Source organism: Hydra vulgaris, chromosome 12, assembly GCF_038396675.1.
Source record: "Hydra vulgaris chromosome 12, alternate assembly HydraT2T_AEP".
Taxonomy (NCBI): Eukaryota; Metazoa; Cnidaria; class Hydrozoa; order Anthoathecata; family Hydridae; genus Hydra; species Hydra vulgaris.
The window spans coordinates 77,754,867-77,780,635 of NC_088931.1; the positions used below are offsets into that span (position 1 = coordinate 77,754,867).

General features: G+C 25.6%; 1 protein-coding gene across 1 annotated transcript; it reads right to left on the reverse strand.

The window, feature by feature from the left end:
* Positions 1–261: 261 nt before the first annotated feature.
* On the reverse strand, positions 262–25,560 carry LOC100204250 (thioredoxin domain-containing protein). The gene is made up of 8 exons (XM_065814531.1): positions 25,447–25,560; positions 25,168–25,339; positions 16,321–16,389; positions 1,623–1,669; positions 1,436–1,478; positions 1,164–1,286; positions 917–953; positions 262–821 (listed from the first exon to the last, which is right to left on the reverse strand). The coding sequence occupies exons 2-8, from the start codon at positions 25,323–25,325 to the stop codon at positions 693–695; spliced, it is 606 nt and encodes a 201-aa protein (XP_065670603.1). The 5' UTR covers positions 25,326–25,339; positions 25,447–25,560; the 3' UTR covers positions 262–692.
* Positions 25,561–25,769: the final 209 nt, after the last annotated feature.

Below are 25,769 nucleotides of genomic sequence, written 5' to 3' on the forward strand. Positions count from 1 at the left end.
TCTAGGGTGATTGCTAACTTTTTGATCCCCAATGAATACAGCAGGGTCTCATTTGCTTATCTTGCATTGGGGCTTAATGATACAGATATAAGATGTGCTTTGTTAAAAACTCAATATAAAGAATTTATTTTAAAACTTAGGTTACTATACTTTCGAAGAAAAGTTTTTTAATGGTACAGACCTATCAAATAATCGTGGAAATGACGTTATAAACAGGATGTGCATGACGCAGGAGCATGGAGTTAATTTTAATAACCTGTAGGCCATACACATTTTATTATACTCTAATATATATTTATACATACAGTTTATTATATTGTAATATAAAAAATGTATAGTTATCTATAATAGAAAATATATCTTATTAAATAGGTACCAACGTAAAGAAAAACACATAAAGCTTTTTATTGTATAGAAGCAAGAAGTCGTGTCAAGTCTGTGATAATAACTCATTGACGCAAATGTTTATAAAACGATTTAGCGCATTCAATAGTTTTTACTTAGCAATTTTCACACAGAAAATAACTTGACAATAAATAATATTTTAGAGCAATATCCAGTCGGATATATACCAGATGAGGTCTAATCCAGTATAACTCATATGATATATATGCACACACAAATTTAAAGAAATTAAATAAAATTTAAGAAGAAAAAAACAACAAAAAAACCCACAAGTATTAAAGAAATATTTATTTTCGTTTTTCGTGTTTTTTCTTTGGCGCACATGCAAGAAAAAGAACAATAAAAGAAATGCAAACCCCAACGCTTAAAACAACAAGACTGTGAGTGCTTGGAAGGCGTTTTAATTTATACGACATCTAAAAACAAAAATAGTTTGTTTGCATCATTTCACGTCAGTTACTATCAAATGTTACTACCATCAAAATGCTAAGTAAGTTAAAAGAATTCATACTTTTAACTCTTCAATAAAATCTTCTTGCCAGACATCGCTAGAAATAAACAAATAAAAAAAAAAAAACAATCAAAAATGGTAATAACGAATTTCCGTTTGTCTTAATCTCAACTTTGTAAACAATCGGACAGCTAAAATCACACAACAGACACTTTTTTTGGGAAAGGGGTGAATTAAGTTCCTATTCAATCTTTTTTAAAAATATTTTACTTTCTTAAATACCAATTTAAAGTGATTTGAAACTTACAACCAGTCCAATGGTTTTGCAACTGTTTTATATTTATCAGAAAGATGTCCTTTTTCTATGTAATCACTAATACTAGATGCTGTCTCCTTGCCTTTGTATGTCCATTGATAACCCCGACGAAACCTTAATATATGAAAATCAGTCAATATAACAAGCCTATCACTAAAAAATTGTCTTAAGTGAAACTTAATTAAAAAGTAGACATACAGTGATTGATTATAAAGTATGATTATAAAGTAGACATGATTACAAAGCCAATATTTTAAACTCACAGCATAATGGTTGGTTTATTAACTTGAAATCTTCGAAGCGTTACTAAAATCAAATGATAACATTTAAAAAGAAAAAAGTCAATTAAAATTATATAAAAGCTGAAATAACACCTTGATGTGTTTTTGAACCTTACCCTAGTTATTGTTGCAATTATTAATGATTTTAATTAAAAATTGCAAACATTACTTTTAGCATCTGGGTTTAACTTTGCAACACTCATTGTAGTTTGATATCTAATCAAAAAAAATAAAACATAACACTATATAATGTAAAAAATTTAACTTTCTTAAATATAAGATTTATTGCAAATATAATACAAATGCAATAAAAAGATTTTGAAAAAAAACAAAAAAAAAACACTTTTATATTATAAGATCTAAAAATATACTCAATAATAAAATCCAGAAAATATACTTCCTCATATTGTAAGATCATATTATACATGGAAAATGGAATGTAATGAAAACAAGTGCAAATTATTGACAATCAAAAAAATATTAAACACAATAACCATGATCTACCATTTAGCTTACAAAAATAAGTTAATACAGTATTGTGCAAATTAATTGCATCAAACTTTTTTTCTTTTTCTTTTTTGTTTTATACTGTGTTTTCTATAATTTAACTGTGATTAGAAGGATAAATAAATTTAAATAAAGTAAATAAATAAAGATGGACATTACACCAAGAAAAAGATCTAAAATATTAACTTTACTTCAATATTCTGATAAATCTCAACGGGAGATTTATCAGAATATTGAAGTAAAGTTAATATTTTAGATCTTTTAAAAACGGGAGAGCCAAATTATGTTCAGTAAACCCATCTACAGTTAGCCGGATTAAGAAGCATTACATTACAACAGGAAGCTTATCACCATTAAGACAAGGAAAATGTGGTCGAAAACAAAAGACTTCAGAAAGAGATGACCGATATTTGATGCTGCAGAGCATCAAAAATCCAAAAAAGACAAGTGACCAACTAATGAATGATTTAGCTACGCATGACATCCATGTCTGCTCGAGTACTGTGCAGAGGAAGTTGATAGCTGTTAAAAGGTTTGCCAGAAAACCTTCTAAAAAACCATTACTTACAGATGTCATGAAGAAGAAGCGTCTCTTGTGGGCAAAGGAATACAAAAAGTGGACTAAAGAACAATGGAGAAGGGTAAGACAAAATGTGTTTATTAATAAATTTACAGCTATTTTATTTATTATATTTGTATATCATACTATTTTTAAATTGAAGGTATAAAATTGAAGAGACTTAATAACAGTTAACTTGTTTTTTTATTGATTGCAGGTTTTATTTTCGGATAAATCACATTTTGAGGTGCAAGGCCAACGGTCATAGTTTGTTCGTCGTTCTGATGGTGAGCCTATACAACCCGGACACATTGAACAATATGCCAAGCATCCAGAAAAGAAGATGTTTTGGGGTTGTTTCTCTGCTTTTGGATCAGGAAGACTCTACCCAGTTACTGCAATGATGAACTCTGACACTTACATTGAGGTTCTGCAAACACATTTAATTCCAGAAATGTTAAAAGTGTTTCCAAATGAAATATTACAGCAGAATTTACATGCCATACTTCCAAAAAAGTCAAGAAAGTCATGGAAAAAATAATATCAAAACCCTAAAATGGCCTGGCAACTCCCCTGATCTTAATCCAATTGAGAATCTCTGGGCAATTGTAAAAAAGAAAGACTGCAAAAACATGACTGCACAACTAAAACTAAGCTTACCACCACTATCCTTCAGATTTGAATTGAAGACACAGAAATCCAAAACATTTGTAAAAATTTAGTGGATTCCATGCCAAATCATGTGCAGAAAGTCATAGCAGCACGAGGAGGACACATCAAATATTAGTGCATGAGTTTTTATTTTATTAGAGCAAGAAAATTTAAAATTTCCTGGATTTTTATTGTTTTTAATTTTGATGCAATTAATATTCACAATACTGTAGTTGCACATATTTGTCTACCCATATTGTCAAAGTGTGGCGAAACCACAAAATTCTGAAATTTTGATAAAGGCTATTTCTTAATTTATAAGTCAGACTACATAGTTTATCTTACATAATATGAATAATATTTTACTTAGATAGATACATATATATATATATATATATATATATAGACATACATACACACACATATACATACACACACTCACATATATATAATTATATATAAAAAAATTAAAATTACAAAATATGTCAAATATATAAAAAAATTAAAATTACAAATTATGTCAAATAAAATATAAATGAAAATTTTAACTAAAATGACAATAGAATAAAATATGAATAATAATATTGAATAATAAAAATTTCTTCCATATATAAACTTTGTTTATTATTTTTTTAAACTTCTTATTTTAAAGAACTATAAGTTTATTCCTCTTAAAAAATTAATTAAAAAAACAAATAACAAGTTAATAATTGCACATATTTGATGGTATTTAAGTTTGTTTTATATGCATATTGTATAAATATATTAAAAATATATTATAGAGAACAGCATTAACTTTGAGTGATAAATTTTTTTCCAATCATTCAAAACCGCCAACCTGTATCAACTGCTTAAAATTTATATTACTAATACGGTATCAACCTTGTGGTTAAATATCACCTGCATACAGTTGCCTTAACAAATACACTTTCAAATTCAATTTACCACGCCCACATTATCAATATTGCTTGTTTTGTTGATAAGAATAAATTTCAAAGGATTTAAAAAAACAAATAAAGTGCAATTTGACTTCAAAATAATCTTTTTTATAGACTTGAAAATAATAATTTTTCATCTTACTGTCTTTTAGTTACTTGTTACAAAGCATTCGTTCAATAATCATTTGGATCAAATTGAAATCACTATTAGTCATTTTGGATGCGACCATTTTAAACTAGTAAAAACTCTGAAACTGTAAAAAAATAAAAATTGAACTTGCACCTTAACAACATACATTTACCATAATATTATTTATTAATAATTAATTTTATAATTTCCAAAAGAAATAAAATTAGACTTAATCAAAAAATGTGATAAAAATTAATAAAGGAAAAAAACTTTATGGTTGTTTATTAACTGCAGTTCATAAACAACCATAAAGTTTCAACAACTTTATTAAAAACTATAACTTTCTGCCAAAGTAATTTAAAAATTGTTTTATCAAAATTTAAAAATTGTTTTATCAATTGAAATCCATTTCAAAATAGATAAGACTAGTATGATAAATAGATTAGACTAATATGATAAAAACATAACTTTGTAGAATTTAGTAATAATTCATCATTTATTTCAAAAATCATTTACCATCAATTTATTTACCAAGCCAAAAAAAGTGGAAAACAAAACAAAAAACTTGTAAAAGACAAAAATCAAATTTGACTGGAAAAAGCAAAAACTTTAGACCTTTTAAATACTCAATATTCACTTTATGCTGGTATAAAAATTTATAATAACTTTTGAAATTATTATTGCACTATTTTTATCATGATTATTATAATAATTCTAAGTTGATGGCAGGTACATCAAACCAAAAGTAGATGGCAAATACATCAAACAATGATGACAGCTTTTTTTTAGCAATACAACATCTCAGCTACTATAATGAAAATTATTAATAAAAATGTTATTTTTATTGTTAGTATTATTATTTTTTGATTATTATTACCAATAACTGGAGTTTTTATTATTATTGTCTATTATCATTACTGATACTATTATTACTATGTTATTTATGTTGTTACTGTATATTATTTTAAGTTTGGAATTCGTGACTTTTAGGTCATTCCGGTTATGGCCGGAATTACTATATTTCAGGCCAGAATGCCGGAATTTATTTTTTACCTTTTTTATTTAGACATGTGACGCAAACTGTGTAAATAAATCAAAAAATCATTATCCTACAGGGCAATGAAGAACTATAGGTAAACCTAGGTGAAAAATACAAATTCCTTAAAAATTACAGTGTAATTTTATTTGCAGTAATACAACATGTAAGGATTTTTAGAGGTTTAGAAATGTTGTGGTGCAAAATGCGGTATGTGGTGTAGTGGTAAGAGCGCTCGCTTTGTAAGCGAGAGGTTCGGAGTTCGACTCCCACCACGTCCCTGGAAGTACCGCGCTCAACTTAGTTTCTCCGCGCAGCGGCCTTGCTCGGTTGCAAGGCTCGTGTTTCGGAGTTAAAGAGTTGAGAGAGGGTTGCACCACGAATAACAACTAAAAAATAAAAATAATAAAAACACAAAAAAATGAGTAGCCTCCTTGACTGTAGTGACCCCCTCGGGCCTTGGGGAGGTGAATAATCTAAAAAAAAAAAAAAAAAAAAAAAAAAAAAAGAGTTGCTATCCAGTTTTGGTAAACAAACTAGCTCTTTTTTTATCTACAATGTTACTTGGCTCTAAGAATTGTTTTTTTAAATGTTGCTTAAACTTTAAATAGTTCAAAAGTATAATTCAGTAAATATTCCAATTTTAACCTAAATGGAAAAGTAGAAAACAAAGAAATAATTTTAAATATAAATATTATACAGAGGTTATAACTTTCAATAAATAAAACTATAAGAAACAAATAAAAACAACATTAGATTTAAACGAAACAAAAATCAAATTAATGAAATAGATTATATATATTATAGGCTATAAATATATATTACAGCCACAATGCTGAGGTGCAGGCTTTCACTTTCAATTCTGAAGATAAAAAATTACATAAAATAATTCTTGTTCTGGCCGGAAATTTATTAACATTTCTGGCAAATTGGGTTCTGGTACACCCCTAATTATAATCTACTTTTATTTTATTGCTATATCTTAATTAGGTATATAAAAATCTTATATGTTAGAAGTATATTGAATAAGTATATTTTGTTTTAAATATATAAAACTTCTTACTTTATTATTATTACATAAAGTTTTTCATTTAAGTATAAATTTAAGTATTGAACTGTTTACACTTTTTTTTTTAGTTTTTAATTATGGTGTTTACTTAAAATTAGTACTTGTACTACATGTAAATATTCCATGAAATGAAAAATCTATTTCAGAATACATTCGATTTGATATAGTATTGACACATCAAAATTCAAGACATTCTGTTGAAAAACTTTTTTCTTTAAGTAGGTCACCCATGTATAAAATACCACCCATGACCCAAATGTATCCATAATCATATCACCTATGACCCATGGTCACCTGTAAATTAAAATAATATCACCCGTGACCCATGGTCACCTATAAATTAAAAACTTCATAAAGTTAGAATTTGTAGCTATAAAACCATTGAATTGTTTACTTACTATTATTAGAATAATAACGAATTTAAGGTCTTATGTGAAGTTTTTTTAGAAAAGATAAGATCCCACAAAATTTAATTATTGTAAGAGCCAAAGACTACTCTACGTAAAATATAAATTTAAATAATATTCATGTTGTGAATTTTATTGCTTATTGACAGAATTTTTAAAGAAATCAAAAGCTTGCAAAATTTCAAAATTAAAATTAAATTTTTTTCAAGTTATGGTAGACACGATCAAGCCTTCTCAGATGTGTGTGGTTGCACCCCTTGTATGACCACGCATATACAGGGTTTCCACTATTAAAACTGAGGCTAAAAATGAGGATTTTAAGGAGATTTAAGGAGATATTTTGCTAATATTTAAGGAGATTCGGTTGCAAGCAACAATTTTTTAAAAGAAAAAATAAGGAGAATTTAAGGAGGATGCGATTACATTAAAAACAGAATCTTTCTTTTTTTTAATAAACTTTATATATAAACAGATAAACTAATATAAATTAATATATAACAATATATAAGTAACAAGCTTCATCAAAAGTTTGTAAAAGATATATTCATATTTTTTTTGGAAATTCAACCATAAATGGTCATCAGACATCAAACAGCAATCAAACAGTGAAGAGAAAAAGCTTTTCTTTATGATATAAGTACACATTAAGACAAGAAAATCACATATTTCCTTCTTGAACTTATCAATTTGAGCATCAGTAATCTTTCCCTTACTCTAAAATTGCTGGAGATCATACTAATGAAAAATCAACATCAATCTTAATGGTTGAAAGTCAGTTTGCATAATTAGATAAATCTATTTTTAATAAAGACTTCGTAGTTTTGGCATTTGCAGGAACTTCTAATCAAATAAATTAATAGCTTAGAAGTTGCGTAGTAGTTTTAAAAAAAATATTGGTTTATCAGTTTAAAGAAACTAAAAAAAAGTTTGTAATCCATTGATAATATGTAAACCACAATAATGACTATGATTGTACTTAATTCATTGTTTTGATGTTCTTCATTGAGCATTGTCAAAAACAGTTTATTCACATTAGGGCTATCCATAGACACCTAAACCATTTTTCAATCATTGCATGACTGGTTTGATTTCTATCAAACCAGTCATGCAAGATTTAAAAATATTAATACCTGTGGTTGCAGTTTTTCCAAATTCTCTGGCCAGACTTTTTTAAAAAAATGCAAAAATATGCATTAAAGGACATGACCGAGCTGTCAAGCCCAAGTGAAATAAGGGAAAAATTAGGAGAGAAAGGGTAAAAAATAAATAAATAAAAAGATATTTTGAACAAATGTTCAGAACAAAACAAAGACACTCTAGTGAAGCATATAGTAAAAAATTATAATAATGATGATAATTTAGACATCACGTATGTAATAGAAATTATAAACTCAGACTCTTAATGAAAAATCATGGCTAATGTACAAGGTCTAAAAAAACAGAACATGAAATAGAAAACTTAATGTATTTGCTCAAAGAGGGAATTGAACCTGATCAAGCTAGAGATGTTGATGTTAACAGAAAATAATAAATATTGAAAATATAAAACATTAACAAAATTAATAACAATGAAATAAAACTATGTATAAACAAACAAAAACAAAATAAAGTACTTGATATATATATATATATATATATATATATATATATATATATATATATACATATATATATACATATATACACATACATATACATACATATACATACACACATGCATATACACATAAACACATACATACATATATATATATATATATATATATATATATATATTTATATATATATATATATATATATATATATATATATATATATATATATATATATATGTATATATTAATATATATATACACAAGCTTGCATACATACATATATATATATATATATACATATATATATATATACATACATATATATATATATATACTTGCATACATACATATTACATATATATATATATATATATATATATATATATATATATATATATATATATATATATATATATATATATATATATATATATATATATATATATATATACATATATATATATATACATACATATATATATACACACACACACACACAGACATATACATATATGCACACACATATAAACCAAAAGGGGAAAGTAGAAAGATAATAAAAATCACAGTGTTATAAGATCCAATTAAAGGCAGTTCCAATTAGAGGCAGACTAATGTAGGTAAAACTCAATCATAAGAGCCAAAATATGTTCACCAATGATGTTTCAGAGAGCTTGATAAAAAACGGCTAGCATTGCTCGTCAGGGATGCATCCTTGTTATCTTTTATATCACCTCTATTTTCAACTCTAAAGTAAAATATCTTGTACAAACAGTATTACTCTCTTCATTACAGTATCGCACATGTGTCCATTAGACCTTTTTTTACAACTATTTATTGTAAAACTCATCAAAAAGAAAAAACTATTTCAGCTTGTTCAGATATATATATATATATATATATATATATATATATATATATATATATATATATATATATATAGACACACACACACACACACACACACACACACACACACACACACACACACACACACACACACACACACACACACACACATACACTGAGAACAGAATTTAATCGTACAAAGTAATTTTTGCATTTTATTTTGCTAAAAATTGCTTTAATCTTGATTAATAATGAAAATAACAGGTGATGCGGAAGTTATCGGACAAATCCTAATTTCATTATTTGAGCATAATAATTAGTTTTTGTGGTTTTATGCGTAGGCATAAACGTTCTATAAAATATAAACTTTATTATTTCAAACACAATTATTTAAAATGAGGTTAAATGCAGCTGAACGAGAATCTTTTCGAAAGCGACTAAAAATGTTTTTTGTAAATAAACCTAATATAAAAAAAAAAAATCGTAAATCATTTTGAAAAGGAAGGATTTGCTCGAAGTATAATACATGATAACCTAAAAAGACTTGAAACTGTTCAATCGTTTTCTGATAGAAAGCACCCTGGTCGTCCGACATCCTGGACTAGAGAAAAGAAAGCCGAATTAACGAGACTTGTCAACAATCGAAAAGGGGTCAGTCAGAGAAAAATAGGTATTAAATTCGGTGTAAATCAATCGACAATTGGTCATCAGTTAAAAAAAAATGAATATTAAATATAGAAAACGTGAAAAGACTCCAAAATACACTATAGAACAACAAATAAAGGCAAAGAAAAGAAGCAGGAAACTAGTTAACCAACTCTATAAAACAAAATCGCTACTAGTCATCGATGACGAAAAATACTTTTGTTTTACAGGGGACAACATGCCTGGAGAAATTCTGGATACTACACAAACAACAAAAAGACATGCCCAGAAAGTGTTCATTTTATAGGAAAAGAGAAATTTCCAAAAAAATTATTAATGTGGAGAGCCATATCTGACCGTGGTATGGCCGAGTCATTGTTTCGCACTTCCAAGGCTGTAGCGATCAATTCATCAATCTATATTAATGAATGTTTAGAAAAACGACTTCTTCCATTTATTCACTATTTATTTTGGCCAGATTTAGCAAGTTCTCATTATTCTAAAGATTCTCTAAATTGGATGGACCAATACGTCTATTACGTTGATAAAGAATCCAATCCGCCAAATGCGCCTCAAGCACGACCAATTGAAAATTTTTGAAGACATTTGGCACAGAAGGTTTACGAGGGAGATTGGCAAGCTTCAACAGAGCAAGTTTTGATTGATCGCATTAAACTAAAACTACAAGAAATTGATTTAAACTTTTTACAGTCGCATATGAAAGGTGTCAGAGCAAAATTGAGATCAATTGCGGATGGTGGTGTTTTTTCATATAAAAAATAATATATTTTTATTAAAAGATAAATGCTTTATTTAAAAAAAATATTATAGTAGTTTGTTTTTTTATTTATAAGTTATTGACGTTTTTATTTTGTCCGATAACTTCCGCATCACCTGTTAACTGAAGCAATTTTTTTTTAATTTATTATGGCTATTTCTTATTTATAATTAATCAGTAAAAATATAAGAAAATGTGTTTGCTATACAATTTTTGATTTTTTACTTACAGAGGTATTAATTTGCATGCACAACAATTAATTGTACAAAACTGTTTTATTATTTGTTATGAATGTTTATGGTTTTTTTAATTTATAAAATATCAATTTTATTATTGAATTTATATTTCTAGAATATTATTTATATTCTAGATATTATTTAGATAGAATTTATATTCTAGATATTATTTTCAACAATTAATAACATTTTTGATAAAAAAAAGTAATTAAAAACTCTGTTCATTGAACATTATGGCACCTAAAGGTAAATATTTAAATACTACTCAACGAAAACTTGTTGTAGACTTGGTTAAACAAGGAAACAGTTATAGAAAAGTTGAAGAACTTACAAATATTCCATTTACAACAGTTAGGGCCATTATAAATAAATACAAACAATATGAAACGTTTGAAATTCGTACTGGACGAGGGGGAAAGCTGAAGACAACCTCACGAAATGATAGAGAAGTTTTAAGAATGATTTAAAAAAATCGGGTTGAAAGTGCAAAAAGTATTTAAAACAAATCATTTGAAAAATTTAACAGGAAACACAATTTCACTAACATCAATTAGAAATCACATTCATAAAGTAGGGTTTAATGGATGTATAGCTCGAAGAAAAAAACATTTTAAACAAAAAATCATATGAAGAGAAGAATGAATTTTGCAAAAAAGTATTATTTAATGCCAGCCTCATTTTGGAAAAAAGTACTTTTGTCTGATGAATCCAAGTTAAATTTAAAAAAATCTGATGGTGCACAGAGAGTTTGGGGATATAGGGGTGAAGCATTTAATTTGAGTTGCACAAGAGGAATAATTAAACATGGTGGTGGAAGTGTAATGTTATGGGGTTGTATGGCATGGAATGGTGTTGGTAAATTTGAATTTATTGATGAAACTATGAATGCTGATTTGTATAACAATATATTGAAACGAAATTTAAAATCTTCTGCTAAAAGTCTTAGATTGGAAAACAGTTTTTTGTTTCGACAAGACAATGATCCAAAACATACTGCTAAAAAGACTAAAACTTTTTTTGATGAAAATCAAAAAAAGTTTCAGTTTGATGATGGCAATAATGTTTTAGAACGGCCTTCACAGAGCCCAGATTTGAATCCAATTGAGCATTTATGGACTATATTAGATAAAAAAGTAGGCAATAGAGCATTTACGAAAAAATAAGATTTAAAGAAAGCTGTTTTTAAATCATGGTCTAATATTGACAATAATCAAATCAAATGTCTGGTAGAATCAATGCCGAAACACTTGTAAGATGTAATTAAAGCAAAGGAGGACTAACTAAATATTAAAGTATATTAATAAAATACAAAAACTTGAAACTTCTTTCTCAGTTATTTTAATAAACTGGTATTTTTTCTTAGCTTTAACCTTCAAGTTTTTCTTGAATATATATATATATATATTCAAAGAAAAACATATATATATACATACATATATATATACTTGCATACATACATACATACATACATACATACATATATATATATATATATATATATATATATATATATATATATATATATATACACACACATACATATATATATACATACATATATATATATACTTGCAAACATACATACATACATACATACATACATACATACATACATACATATATATATATATATATATATATATATATATATATACACATATGTCTACAATTTTAATTTATGTGCAAGTGTTTTTATCCCCTTCTTTTTGTTTCAAATTCTTAACCAGGTAATTCAAAAGCAAATTTAAAAATATTTTTGAAGGTTTTTTACCAAATAAATAATTGGAGAAAAAAAAAGTTCTTTATAATTACTGCTTGATACAGTATTTTATTCAAAGATGTTAATTTTATTGAAAAATTACTTTGTACGATTAAATTCAGTTCTCACTGTGTGTGTATATATATATATATATATATATATATATATATATATATATATATATATATATATATATATATATATATATATATATAAAATAAAAGTATAGGACTTCAAATAATCAAAGAAGTAATATTTGCTTTTTTGTTAATAAACATGATCTATTCACTTTAATAAAATTTTCTTAATGATAAAAAAAGAAAGTAAAGAGAAATTAAGGAGAGCAGCCAAATTCTAACTTTTTTTAAGGTTATTTAAGGACTTTGAAGGAGATTTTTTTTTTTTAAAGACATTTAAGGTTTTTAAGAAGGAGTGGGAACCCTGATATAACTTTTTTTGAACAACAGGTTTTTTGAAAATATTGATAATTCACATGTTTTTAAAAAATGTACAGAAAAATTAAACTAATTTAAAGAGAAAATTAAAAATAAACAAACCATAAACTGAAAAGTGAAATGAACTTAATGAATGATAAAACAAATAAAGGATAAATCAGAAAAAATAAAAGCATGAAACTAATACATTTTTAAATTTAAAAGCATGTCAATTAATAGTTCAAACTTAATTTAATTTAAAAGCATCTCTATATATATATTATTGCCAAACCTAATAGTGTTAGTAGTAGTAGTGCCCCTTCGAGGGTGTTTGACACGAAACCCTTGGCGGCCATTGCAACCGAGGTAGTGGCAAGAGTCGCAGTACTTTTGTTAAAAGAAAATGTGAACAAAAATGTACGCAAATATCTTACTTATGTAATCTTGAAATTATGTAATGTTAAAACATTAAAACATGTATCAAGTTTTACAGTTTGACTTTCACTTGAATACTGCATTGTGGCAACATCTGCTTAATTTTGATCTATAGCATTTATTTCCGTTTAAAAAGTTATTATATAGTTTTACAAATTTTTGTTTATCAATGTGCCAACGTATCCTAGTGGATAGCGTGCAGAGCTTCTGAATAAAAAACCAGTGGTTCGAGTCCTACCACTTGTGACTTTTTTTTTTCAATTATTTTAAAATACAAAATACTTTTGAAGTTTTATAGAGACTATATACAATCATATGTAACGCTATAACTAAAAAAACTAATGATGTAACGAAAAGGTTTTTAAAAAAAGCTAAAAATTTCAAAAACATCAAAACGCCGGAAGAAAAAATTATTGCGTATGTGTCATGATTGAGATACTAATGCTATTAATGTGCTCAGGTAATTAGTTATAATAAACTGTGGATGGTCTGAAAATTTTTTTTACTGAAACTTAATAAAGAAAAAATTTAATAATACAGCCCTGCTACTCTAGATGGCGCTGTTGTGGAGGCAAAAAAAAACAAAAAAAAACCCGTAGTAACAAAAAAACTTTAAAACTCTCTTTTGACAATTAAAAGTTTTTTTTTGCTACATTTATCTTTTTACTATAATTATATGGATGATACAACGAATATATTGAAATGAATTAGATGCAAAATTTAAAAGCTATTATCAAAAGCCACTAAACCAAAAAAATTAAAAGTAATTGCAGTTCAGTGAAAATTAAAATTCATTAGTTAAATTTAATTCAGTAAAACTTAGAAATTTTAAGTATAGTATATTGGTGTTTGCAAAGAAACATAAATCATTTTTTAACATAAACTAATTTTTTTTACACTTTATTGTATAGGCAGGTTTGGTGCCTAAACATTTTTTTTTAAAACACCTTTATATAAACAATATATATAAACAAATATGTTACTTGTTTATATATACTGTTTATAAAATGTAAAAAATCCACTTATAAAACGTTTTATTCAGGATCGTATGCAATATAAGTAAACTTTTCTAATAACTACAAGTCTTTTTTGCTCAAGCTGTTTTGTCTTGATTTTTTGTATGTATGTTATTATATCTGAAAAATTGACAAGATTGAAAAAACACGAAACATATTGTCTCATCCAAGTGGAAAATTTGAAACTTCAGTTTTAGATTTGCCCCTCTCTTGATTGCTGAAATTATGTCACCTGCTTCTTAGACCATTAAAAATAGACGCGGCTTTTTTGTAAATTGTTGAAGCCACAATTTTTTTTTGCGTATGTGACGTTACTTTGTGGCAAAAAAACTAGAAAAACAAACTAGAAATAAGATTTTATTAAAATTTTTTAAGAAAACTCCTTCTATTAAAGATATATGGAATATACTTTTATGGGATATATTCTAACAAAGACAAAAACTATTTATTTATTACTATTGTAATAAATACAAACTTTTATCTGTGAAATGATATATCTGTACCAGTTTTATATCTTTTTGTGCAACTGTATGCAACATAACTAAAATAAATCAAAAAAAGTAAGATAAATGCAAAGGAAACTTGACGCATAAGTTTATTTTACCACAAACTGACATCAAAGCGCAAAATTTTTTTGGATTAGCATTTAATAGCAAAGGCTATTATTCTTAAGTTTTTAATCATAATCATAAGAATGAACTTTTTTTATGACTATGTTTTACTGGTCTAAGATTTCTTAGTTCCATTTGTATAGTGTTTCGTACAAACGTCTGTAAGTGTAAACATCTTTGGCATATGTTGAGTTTATTATATGGAATAATCGAGTATAATATATCTACAAAATGAGAAAACTTTAAAATTTTATTTCAAATTTTAGAAATCTTTTTTGCTATATTACTATTTTTTTTAAATAAACTAAAAAATAAATAACTAAAAAATATTAAAGTAAATGAGGAATAGGTATATAAATAATTGCCGGGGAATAGATATGTATAGAAATAATAGGTTTGGTAAAGACCTGTATTTTACGGATCCAGAAAGCTAGGATATGTAAGGAAGAAGTATAGAAAAGTTTGGTTTGGAATAGACTTACAAAGACCTGTGTTTTTACGAGTCAGATCTCAGCTAGTTTCAATTAATAGTTTAAAGCTAATAATTTTTCCTATACCACCATGTTGACGTAGCGCTTAGATCAATTGATAGTGGCATTTACGAGGCGCGAGTGTTGTATTGATATTGGATTAGGATTCAAATCCTACGAATAATTTCTTTTTTATGGTTTACTTGCTTTGTTGTCATTAGAAAATATCAAAGTTTCAAATTTATAAATAATTAAGTTTCAAAGTAATTAAACATGGATATAATAACTTTGAAACACCATTTTTTCTAAATTCTTCGTAGCGAAACACTTTTAAATTAAAATAAAAACATATAATAATTTTATGCTTTTTTTTTTCTGGTTTAATTTTTATTCAATTTATCATTTGTTAATATTTTAATTTTTTTAGTTATGTATTTTCTTTTCTAATTTTTATTTCTCTTCCCAGTTTGTAGTTTATTTTTAATTTTAGATGTTTATTTAGCACATTTTTCAAATGAGCTAACTTAAAACATGCAAGGAGATATGGTCTAATTATCAAAACAAAATATTATGTGTGGTCATATAAGGCATGCAACCGCAGATGTCTTCTGAGAAGGCTTGTATAATTGTTTTAAACAATTTAATCAGAAAATGAGATATTAAAATTAAAAGATTTAATTTGACTTAATATCAATCTTAAAGGATTTAATTCAATCTTGTTATTGTTTCTAAGAAAATTTTTTACTTTTCTTTGATTTGAAGAAGTTCTTTTTCAATTTTTCCACAACTGATACAATCCGCAACACTAGGCGTCCTAATTTTTAAAAAACAAGAAAACAAACATCAAAAACATCGAAATAATAGGCAGTATAAAAAAAGATAAATGACTTATGGTTGTTTTTAAAAAACAAGAAAACAAAAATCAAAAACATCGAAATAATAAGCAGTATAAAGGATAATGGTTATTTATGTTAATAGAGAAACTTTTATAGTTTTGGCTAAATAAAAAAAATATTATAATAAATATATATAATTAATACAAGTATATAATATAAATAAATATAATAATAACTTTTAGTTAAATAATTTTAATTCACCTCCATAAGGCCAATAAGACCATTACAGTCGAGGTGGCTATTTTTATTGTGGTTACAACCCTCTCTTGACTTCATAACTTTGAAAAACTTTGACTAACAAGGCAAGCGCGCAGAGAAACAAGTAGAGCATGGTAGGGATGTAGTGGGGATCGAACTCGGAACTTCAGGCTAATGAAATAAGCACTCTCTCTCTCAAAAATTTATTTGAAAACAATTGTTTATTACTTTATAATAATTGAATATCTGTAATATTCAAGTTCAGAGAATATTTTTTTTCTTTAATTATTTAAAATTTAAAAAAAAAAAAAATTTAAATCATAATAGTTAAAAATTTCACACTAAGTGAAGTGTAATTATATAAAAATGATTAAAAATAAATATTTTAGATTTAACGGCATAAAAAAATGAAGTTTAAAAAAAAGGTTTATAAAAAATTCAAAAAGTTCATCAAAAAAAAGGTTTATTAAAAATTTTATTGTTTTTGACAATAATTATTATTCAATAAGTTTTTTATAAAATAATTACATTTTTTTAAAATTTTCTCAATTATTTCACTTAATTTGAAACCCAACATGATGAACTATTAAAGAACATTTTTTTGTTGTTGATAATATTAGAAACTTGTTAAATATTCAAGGGTTAAATATTCAGAGGAACCCCTAAAAATATTTTTTATTCAAAAATTTGTTTAATCTAGTGTTTTTTTATCATATAGAACACATCAAGGGGGTGGCAGCATATATTTTTCAAAAATGTTGTTTTTTTGGGACACCCTAAATATATATACAATTTTATTAATTTATAATATATTATAAATTAATAATTGGTAATATATTTTAATTACATTTAATGCAATAGTTACAAAAAAATTACATACAAAAAAAAGGTTCAGAGCCTATTCTAAAATAAAATATTCTTGATCAAGCAGAGTTATTTAAACTAATAAGTGATCATGGTTGAAATTTGACTCGGGCCAGGTTTGATAATAAATTGCCAGGGCTGGGTTTGTGAAAAGAGCTACATAGACATTGATACATCCAACTCTCGGAATTAGGGTAGGCATTCGGCAATGGCGACCTGAAAGTGTTTGAGGTCGACAAATTGCTGACCTTGTTTCTATGTTTTATGGTATGACCTTTGTATCAAATAATTTTTGCTGACCTCTAAAAGATTGAGGTCAGCAAATTATTACCGACCTCATTTTTCCTAATTTCGAGGGTTGGATACATCCTACAGTATACTTTTTTTTAATCCAAAACTCATGTTATATTTTATATAAAGATTTATGTATATTTATATCAACATCATCATCATCATCATGAAATTTGAGCCCTCATCATCTTTTTTTTGTAATTCACCTCCCCAAGGCCAAGAAGGTCACTACAGATGAGGAGGCTACTTGTGGTTATAACCCTCTCCCAACTCTATAACTCCGAAACACGAACCTTGACGAACAAGGCCGCTCCGAGAGAAACAAGTTGATCGCGGTACTACCAGGGACATGGGTTTATGCTGTTTCTCTTATATAAACAATCTCTAGCAACTTCTTTCTTTAACTCAAAGCTCATTCATACCATATGTAACACACTCTATTCAAGTTTTCTTACTTTTAACTACTGTTTTCTCCTAAAGCTGCTAAACCTCCTCCTCCTAACACATACTGATAACCAAACCATTTTAATATTTTCTGATAAACACTGTTTGACACAATGTTTTTTGTAATCTCTGTCTGAGGCTCTTTTTTGTGTCTTGTTATAGTCATACCATGCATCTATCTGATCATCATCTTCTCAAATACTACACGATATAAATACTTAAGCTTATATAAATACTAAGGATACTGTATGCCATCTAAATAAATAGCAAGCATATATGTTTATATCTATATATATCCATATGATGTATGCATAAATTCACCTCTATTTGCTGACAACTCAACTTTATCCTCTAGTCTTGACAAAAAATCTTTGCTTTTTGATTGCTTATAAGAAGCACCTGATCTTTGATCTGATCTCTTATTTATAACAACTTGGGACTGGCAGTGGCAAGTTATTTACTGCAAACAACTATCACAATATTGTTGACATACCTATATCAACAAACAACAACCCTCTCACTCTCAGACAAAGTCCTGAGGCAAGGTACAAAGTACATTGTAAATATAGTTGAACATGCTTTATCCAGAGATCAGCTAGGTTATTTAAAAAAAATCTAGAACAAAAGCAACGTGCAAATAATACCTCTATTATACACTCTATCTTTAGACAATCCTTATTGTCTGGCACTGTACCTGACCATTGGAGGAAGTCAAACATCACTCTAATATTTAAGACAGCAAGCTTAAGATTTTAACTATCCATCAGTCTCCCTCACCTCAATACCATGCAAAGTTATGGAAAGAATAATTCACAAACATATTATGGCGCAAATATCCAATCATCAACATGGTTTTATTTGTAAAAAAGGGATATATGACTAATCTCCTTGAAGCTCTTAATATACTTACCAAGGTTATGCATCAGGGTTACAGTGCTGATATTATCGACACCAAAGGCATTTGATAAAGTTCTGTATAAACATCTTCGGCACAAACTGAAAGCATATGACATTTGCAACAAGTTCCTAATTTGGATTGAAATGTGGCTCAAAGAATGTAAGCAACGTGTTGTTCTAGGAGACCATGTTTCAGAAAGTCATGAGTGGAGTTCCTCAAGGATCTGTCTTAGGGTCACTACTTTTCATTTTGTTTATAAATGATCTTCCTAATAGTATCACTCACAAGACAATGGTGTACGCTGACGATAGCAAAATTATCAGCATCATAAAGACAGCATATGACATCACAATACTGCACGTAGACATTGATAATGTGGTAACATGGTCAAACACTTGGCTCATACATTTTAAGATTCATTCATGTAAAGTGATGCATACTGGTCATCCTAAGAAACATGCATGCTGGTTGTCCTAAAAAACGTTCATCACTTCAGTACTCCATGAAAACCCTTAATGGAATGCGTCACACACTTGCAACTATAACTATTGAATGTGACCTTGAAATTCTCATCTCAAACCACCTGAAAGTCAGAGTGCAAGTTGGAAAAGCTGCACCAGACATTAAGTTACCAGAAGATATTCAAGACTGCATCACCAAGACAATATCATCAATCAGGCATTTTGATAAAATAAAGCATCTGCAAATATTCAGACTTACCACTCTCAAAGAAGGTTGTTTCCATGGAGATATAATCCAACAATTCTAGATACTTAACAACATTGAAGAAGTTCATTTTTTGGTACCACAGCACCAACTTATTGGGCATGAGATATACAATTTGTGGGGCCATGACGATCAGCTTGACTGTCAATTCATAAGATGATATGACGCAAGATCTAACTAGTTCACAAACAGAGTTGCAGTCTATTGGAACTCTCTCACACAGCATGCGGTAGATACTTCAACTTTGAATGCATTTAAAGATTGGATTTCAATGTGATAAACTGTTAATCAGCATAGAGACACTCCTGGAAAAGTCTCTTTATCAAATTAATAACTCAACATTTAAATACATACATGTATAAACTTTATTATTATGACATTATTGTGGTTAACATGTATTAATTTGATTACTGAATATATCAAACATATGTATATATGTATATATATGTATATATGTATATATATGTATATATGTATATATATGTATATATATATATATATATATATATATATATATATATATATATATATATATATATATATATATATATATATATATATATATCTATATCTATATCTATCTATCTATCGATCTATCTATCTATCTATCTATCTATCTATCTATCTATCTATCTATCTATCTATCTATCTATCTATCTATCTATATATATATATATATATTATATATATATATATATATATATATATATATATATATATATATATATATATATATATATATATATATATATATATATATATATTTAAAAAATGTAACTATATTATAAAAATCTTATTAAATAATAATTATTGTCAAAAACAATAAAATTGCACTTTTTTAATAAACTTCATTTTTTTATGCTGTTAATCTAACATATTTATTTTTAATCATTTTTATATAACTACACTTCACTTGATGTGTAATTTTTAACTATTATGATTTTTTTAATTATTTAAAATTTTTATAAATTTTTTTTTTTTTATAAAAATTTTAAATAATTCAAAAAAATTTTACAAATATTTTTTTTAATAAAATATCATTTAGCTATTAACACTTGACTTAAAATTAAAAAAATTTTCTCTGAACTTGAATATTACAGATATTCATTTATTAAAGTAATAAACAAGCGTTTTCAAATAAATTTTTGAGAGAGTGCTTGTTTCATTAGCTTGAAGCTCCGAGTTCGATCCCCACTACATCCCTACCATGCTCTACTTGTTTCTCTGCGCACTTGCCTTGCTCGTCAAAGTTTTTCAAAGTTATAAAGTCGAGAGAGGGTTGTAACTAGTGATGTACCGATTAATCGGCATTGGCATCGGCTTAATCGGCCACTTTTTGTACAATCGGAATCGGTATCGGCATCGGCCTTTTTTTATTAATTTACCGATATGCATTACCGATGGCATTTTAATACTTTTATCCTGCATTTTGATTATTATTAAATAATAAATAATCTAAACTTTATGCATCGCTTAGAATTTTTAGAAAAATTGTTTATTTTGACTTTGTTTACAGGCAAGTTTATTTATTTGGGTCCAAGTATTTGTTCACCAGTATGGATTACATGAAAAAATTTACCCAATTTAAAAAGCTCTATGGCTTTATATCTTCAAAACTTTAATAATTAGTTAATTCATCGGTATCGGCATCAGTATCGGCCTTTCGCTATCCATTGGCATCGGTATCGGCATCGGCCAAAAAAGTGTTATCGGTACATCACTAGTTGTAACCACAATAAAATAACCATCTGACTGTAATGGTCTTATTGGCATTATGGAGGTGAATTAAAAAAATTTAGCTAAAAGTTATAATTATATTTATACTGATTATATTTATTTATATATATTTATTTTAATTATATATATTTATTTTATTTATTATTATTAATATTTAGCCAAATCTATAGAAGTTTCTCTATAAAATAAGTAAACAAATAACCATTTCTAAATATATATATATATATATATATATATATATATATATATATATATATATATATATATATATATATATATATATATATATATATATATATATATATATATGTATATATATATAGGCCTTGTTTTAAATAAAAAATGCTTAACGCAATAGCCTAATGTGAATTTGACATCATAAAATTCACTTTACTTTTTAATGACATTAACTTTTTTAAATTACTGCAATGATATTATTTACTGCAAAACGAGTTAAATGTTTTTCAACTTCTTTTTTATTATTACTATGAGGGAATTTTTATTTTCTTTTAATTTTTTTCAATATTAAATAATTAAATTTACTATTACATTTTTAAAAATGTTTGATATTAACAAATTTCTTTTTTTTCTCGACATTTGCATAAATGATTTAAAATGTTAAATTTTGGAATTTTTAAATGATTATTTCTTATATTTCTAATTAAGGCTTTGCAAATACAAATGATTTTTTATTTAAAAAAAGTTAGCAAGTAACAAATAAAAAAAAATACGTTACTTCATTTAATCTATTTGTTAAAAGCTTATTATTTAATTAACGATTTTGTTGTAAAAGCAAAGATTGTTTTTTTAAACAAAATTTATAAAAATTATATCTCTGTATCATTTATTAAAAAATAATTGGTGTGATTTAACTCGCGTTATAAAAAAAAGTTTACCTTACGTTTTGTGCAAATTTTTGATGCAACCGTTCATTTAAAATTTAATTGAGTAAAAAGAAATTGTTTAGGAAGGAAAACCGTAAAAACAATTGCGATAAAAATGAGCTAATTTTTTTTCAAGAACAAATAAAATTTAAATATTGAACAATATTTAGAATAAAATCATATATTTTTTATTAAATTGCTTATAAATTAAATTATATATTTTTTATCAGAATTAAATTATATTATTATGATCTTTGCTTCAAGCTTAAAAAATTTGCGCTTTTCAAGCAAAAAAATCAATCATTACAATAGAATAAAAACAAAATAATAATAAATTTGATTTAATTTTTTTTCATTAGTAAATAGCTCTTATATCTAACATAATTATCATTTAAACTTTCGTAACAAAATTTTTTACATAAATGTCATTCAAAAGTTAATGTTTTTTTTGAAAAATTATTTCTTTTTATCTTACCGCTTGTATAATAATTTAAAACAAGGCACATATATATATATATATATATATATATATATATATATATATATATATATATATATATATATATATATATATATATATATATATATATATAGTTCTATAAATGATTCTTATGCCAACACATATGTCACTTTTAATTACTTTTGACTTTCGTCCAACATTTGTTGTCAGAAAGTTAAAACAATTAATTTAATTACAAATTAATTGTTTTTAAAAAAACCGTAAAAACGCAAATTTAATTGACCAGAGTGTTTTTAAAAACACTCTAAATGTTTTTAAAAATATAAACAATGTTTTTATTTTATTTTATTTAATAAAATGTTTTTATTTTTATTAATTTTAATAAAATGTTTTTATTTTTATTTTTTTTACTGTAAATCATGCACGGAGTGTTGTTACATCGACTATCTCATGGCCTGACTCACAACAAAGTGCTGCTACATCGACTGACAAATAGCCTGACTCGCAATGGAGGGCTGCTACATTGACTGAGGGTTTGGTAAGGGCAGGCAGTCTCTCAAGTAATAAAAAAAAAAGTTTCGGTCTTGAATTTTAATTTTTACTTTTTGTCAACAAAATACAGAAAACTTTCTGACAACCAGTTAGGGGTTATATATATATATATATATATATATATATATATATATATATATATATATATATATATATATATATATATATATATATATATATATATATATATATTTATATATACATATACATATATATATACATATACATATACATATATATATATATATATATATATATATATATATATATATATATATATATATATATATATATATATATTTAGAATTTATATATATATTTATATATATATATTTCAAAACCGCTAATGTTAATTAGTTAATAATAATGTTGCTAGCTCTTGTTTGCAGATTCTATTTAAATTGAATATTTAATACTTTAAACTGTTTTAAACATTTGCCTTCTTAGTATTAAATAATCTGTTTAGTGAAACAAATTTTAAAAATTAAATTTTAAAAAATTTAAAATTTAAAACGCTATAAAAACTATTAAATTTACATTTGACATAAGCATGAACATACAAAAGTTTGGAGTTTGGACAATTCCTCTAAGTCAAAACTCAAACATATAAAAATCCAGTGTACACCTATGGATGTATGTATGTATGTATGTATGTATGTATGTATGTATGTATGTATGTATGTATGTATGTATGTATGTATGTATGTATGTATGTATGTATGTATATTTATATATATATATTAAATAAAACATATTTTTTACAACTATAGGTTTCATGCTAAATGCAATTATCAGTCATCAAGCATATATATATATATATATATATATATATATATATATATATATATATATATATATATATATATATATATATATATATATATATATATATATATATATATATATATATATATGTATATATATATTTATATATATATATATATATATATATATATATATATATATATATATATATATATATATATATATATATATATAAATATATATATATATATCAACTGTACATTTCAGGTTCTTTGATGAGTTAACATGTTTAACCATGCTTTAATTAGATTAACACTTGAGTATTTATTGATTAAAATCTTATTTTTATATTTTTTTATAATTATATTTTTGTGTCATTAAATAGTTGTGCAACATTATTTTTAATCAACCATGTTTAATAAGTTTCTTTATAAAACAAAATATTTAATGATTGAATTATTACTGTTTTAATCAATCATGTCTATTAAACTTATTTATAAAACAAATTACTGAATGACTGTATTACTATTATTTTTTTGTTTTTATCGATCATGCTTGATACATTTATTTACAAAAATAAAACATTTTATTTATATAAAATTTATTAAAAATGCCTAAAAGATGTGAAATACTCTTTAGCTGTGTATTTCAGGATCTTTGATAAGTTAACGTGTTTAGCCATGCTTTAATTGGGTTAAAACTTAAATATTTAATGACTGAATTTTATAAAATTTATTATAATTGCTTTAAAGATTATTCATGTCACTATGTTCCTAAAGTCCTCGATATGTATTTACCATCATAAAAATATTTTTAATGCAATTTTTAATTCTGTAAAACTTATTAAAAATTCGATTATTTAAAAAGCAAGACTTACATGAAAACTAGCCAATCTCCTGTTGTGGCACCTGTTGCAGCTTGAGTTAAATGTTCAAAAGAACTATCATCTAACAATATTAACCCTTCTTCTGCTATTGCAGAAAACAAAATCGAAAGCGTGACCACAATGTATGCATTGTATATCCTTAACTTCATGATCGTTTTTTAAACTAAATGATTTGTTTGGGATTTTAGAAAATGAAACATAAAAGTTGATGATCAAATCACATTAGGATTCAAAAACATTTATTTCTTTACACTTTATCTTATACTTTACCCTCTAAGCAACTTAGATCAATAAATAGTAGTCGATAAGTTTTCTCTTATTTTGCTGCAATTAAAAGTGCAACAAATACACGTGTTCATCACGTACACCACAAATTTGATGACGTTGAACAACATGAAGCTTAAAAGGTAAAAAAGAGGGGTTCCAAAATTCTATACTATTTGTTTAACCAATTAATCTTAATTAATTTTTTTAAAAGTTTAAAAACAATTCAGTTTTTGCTATTTTTTTGTAGTTGGTCTTCTACTTCTATTTTTCACATTTTAAGATGTTGAAAAAACATAAAATATATAAATCTTTGTAGCCATATTTCG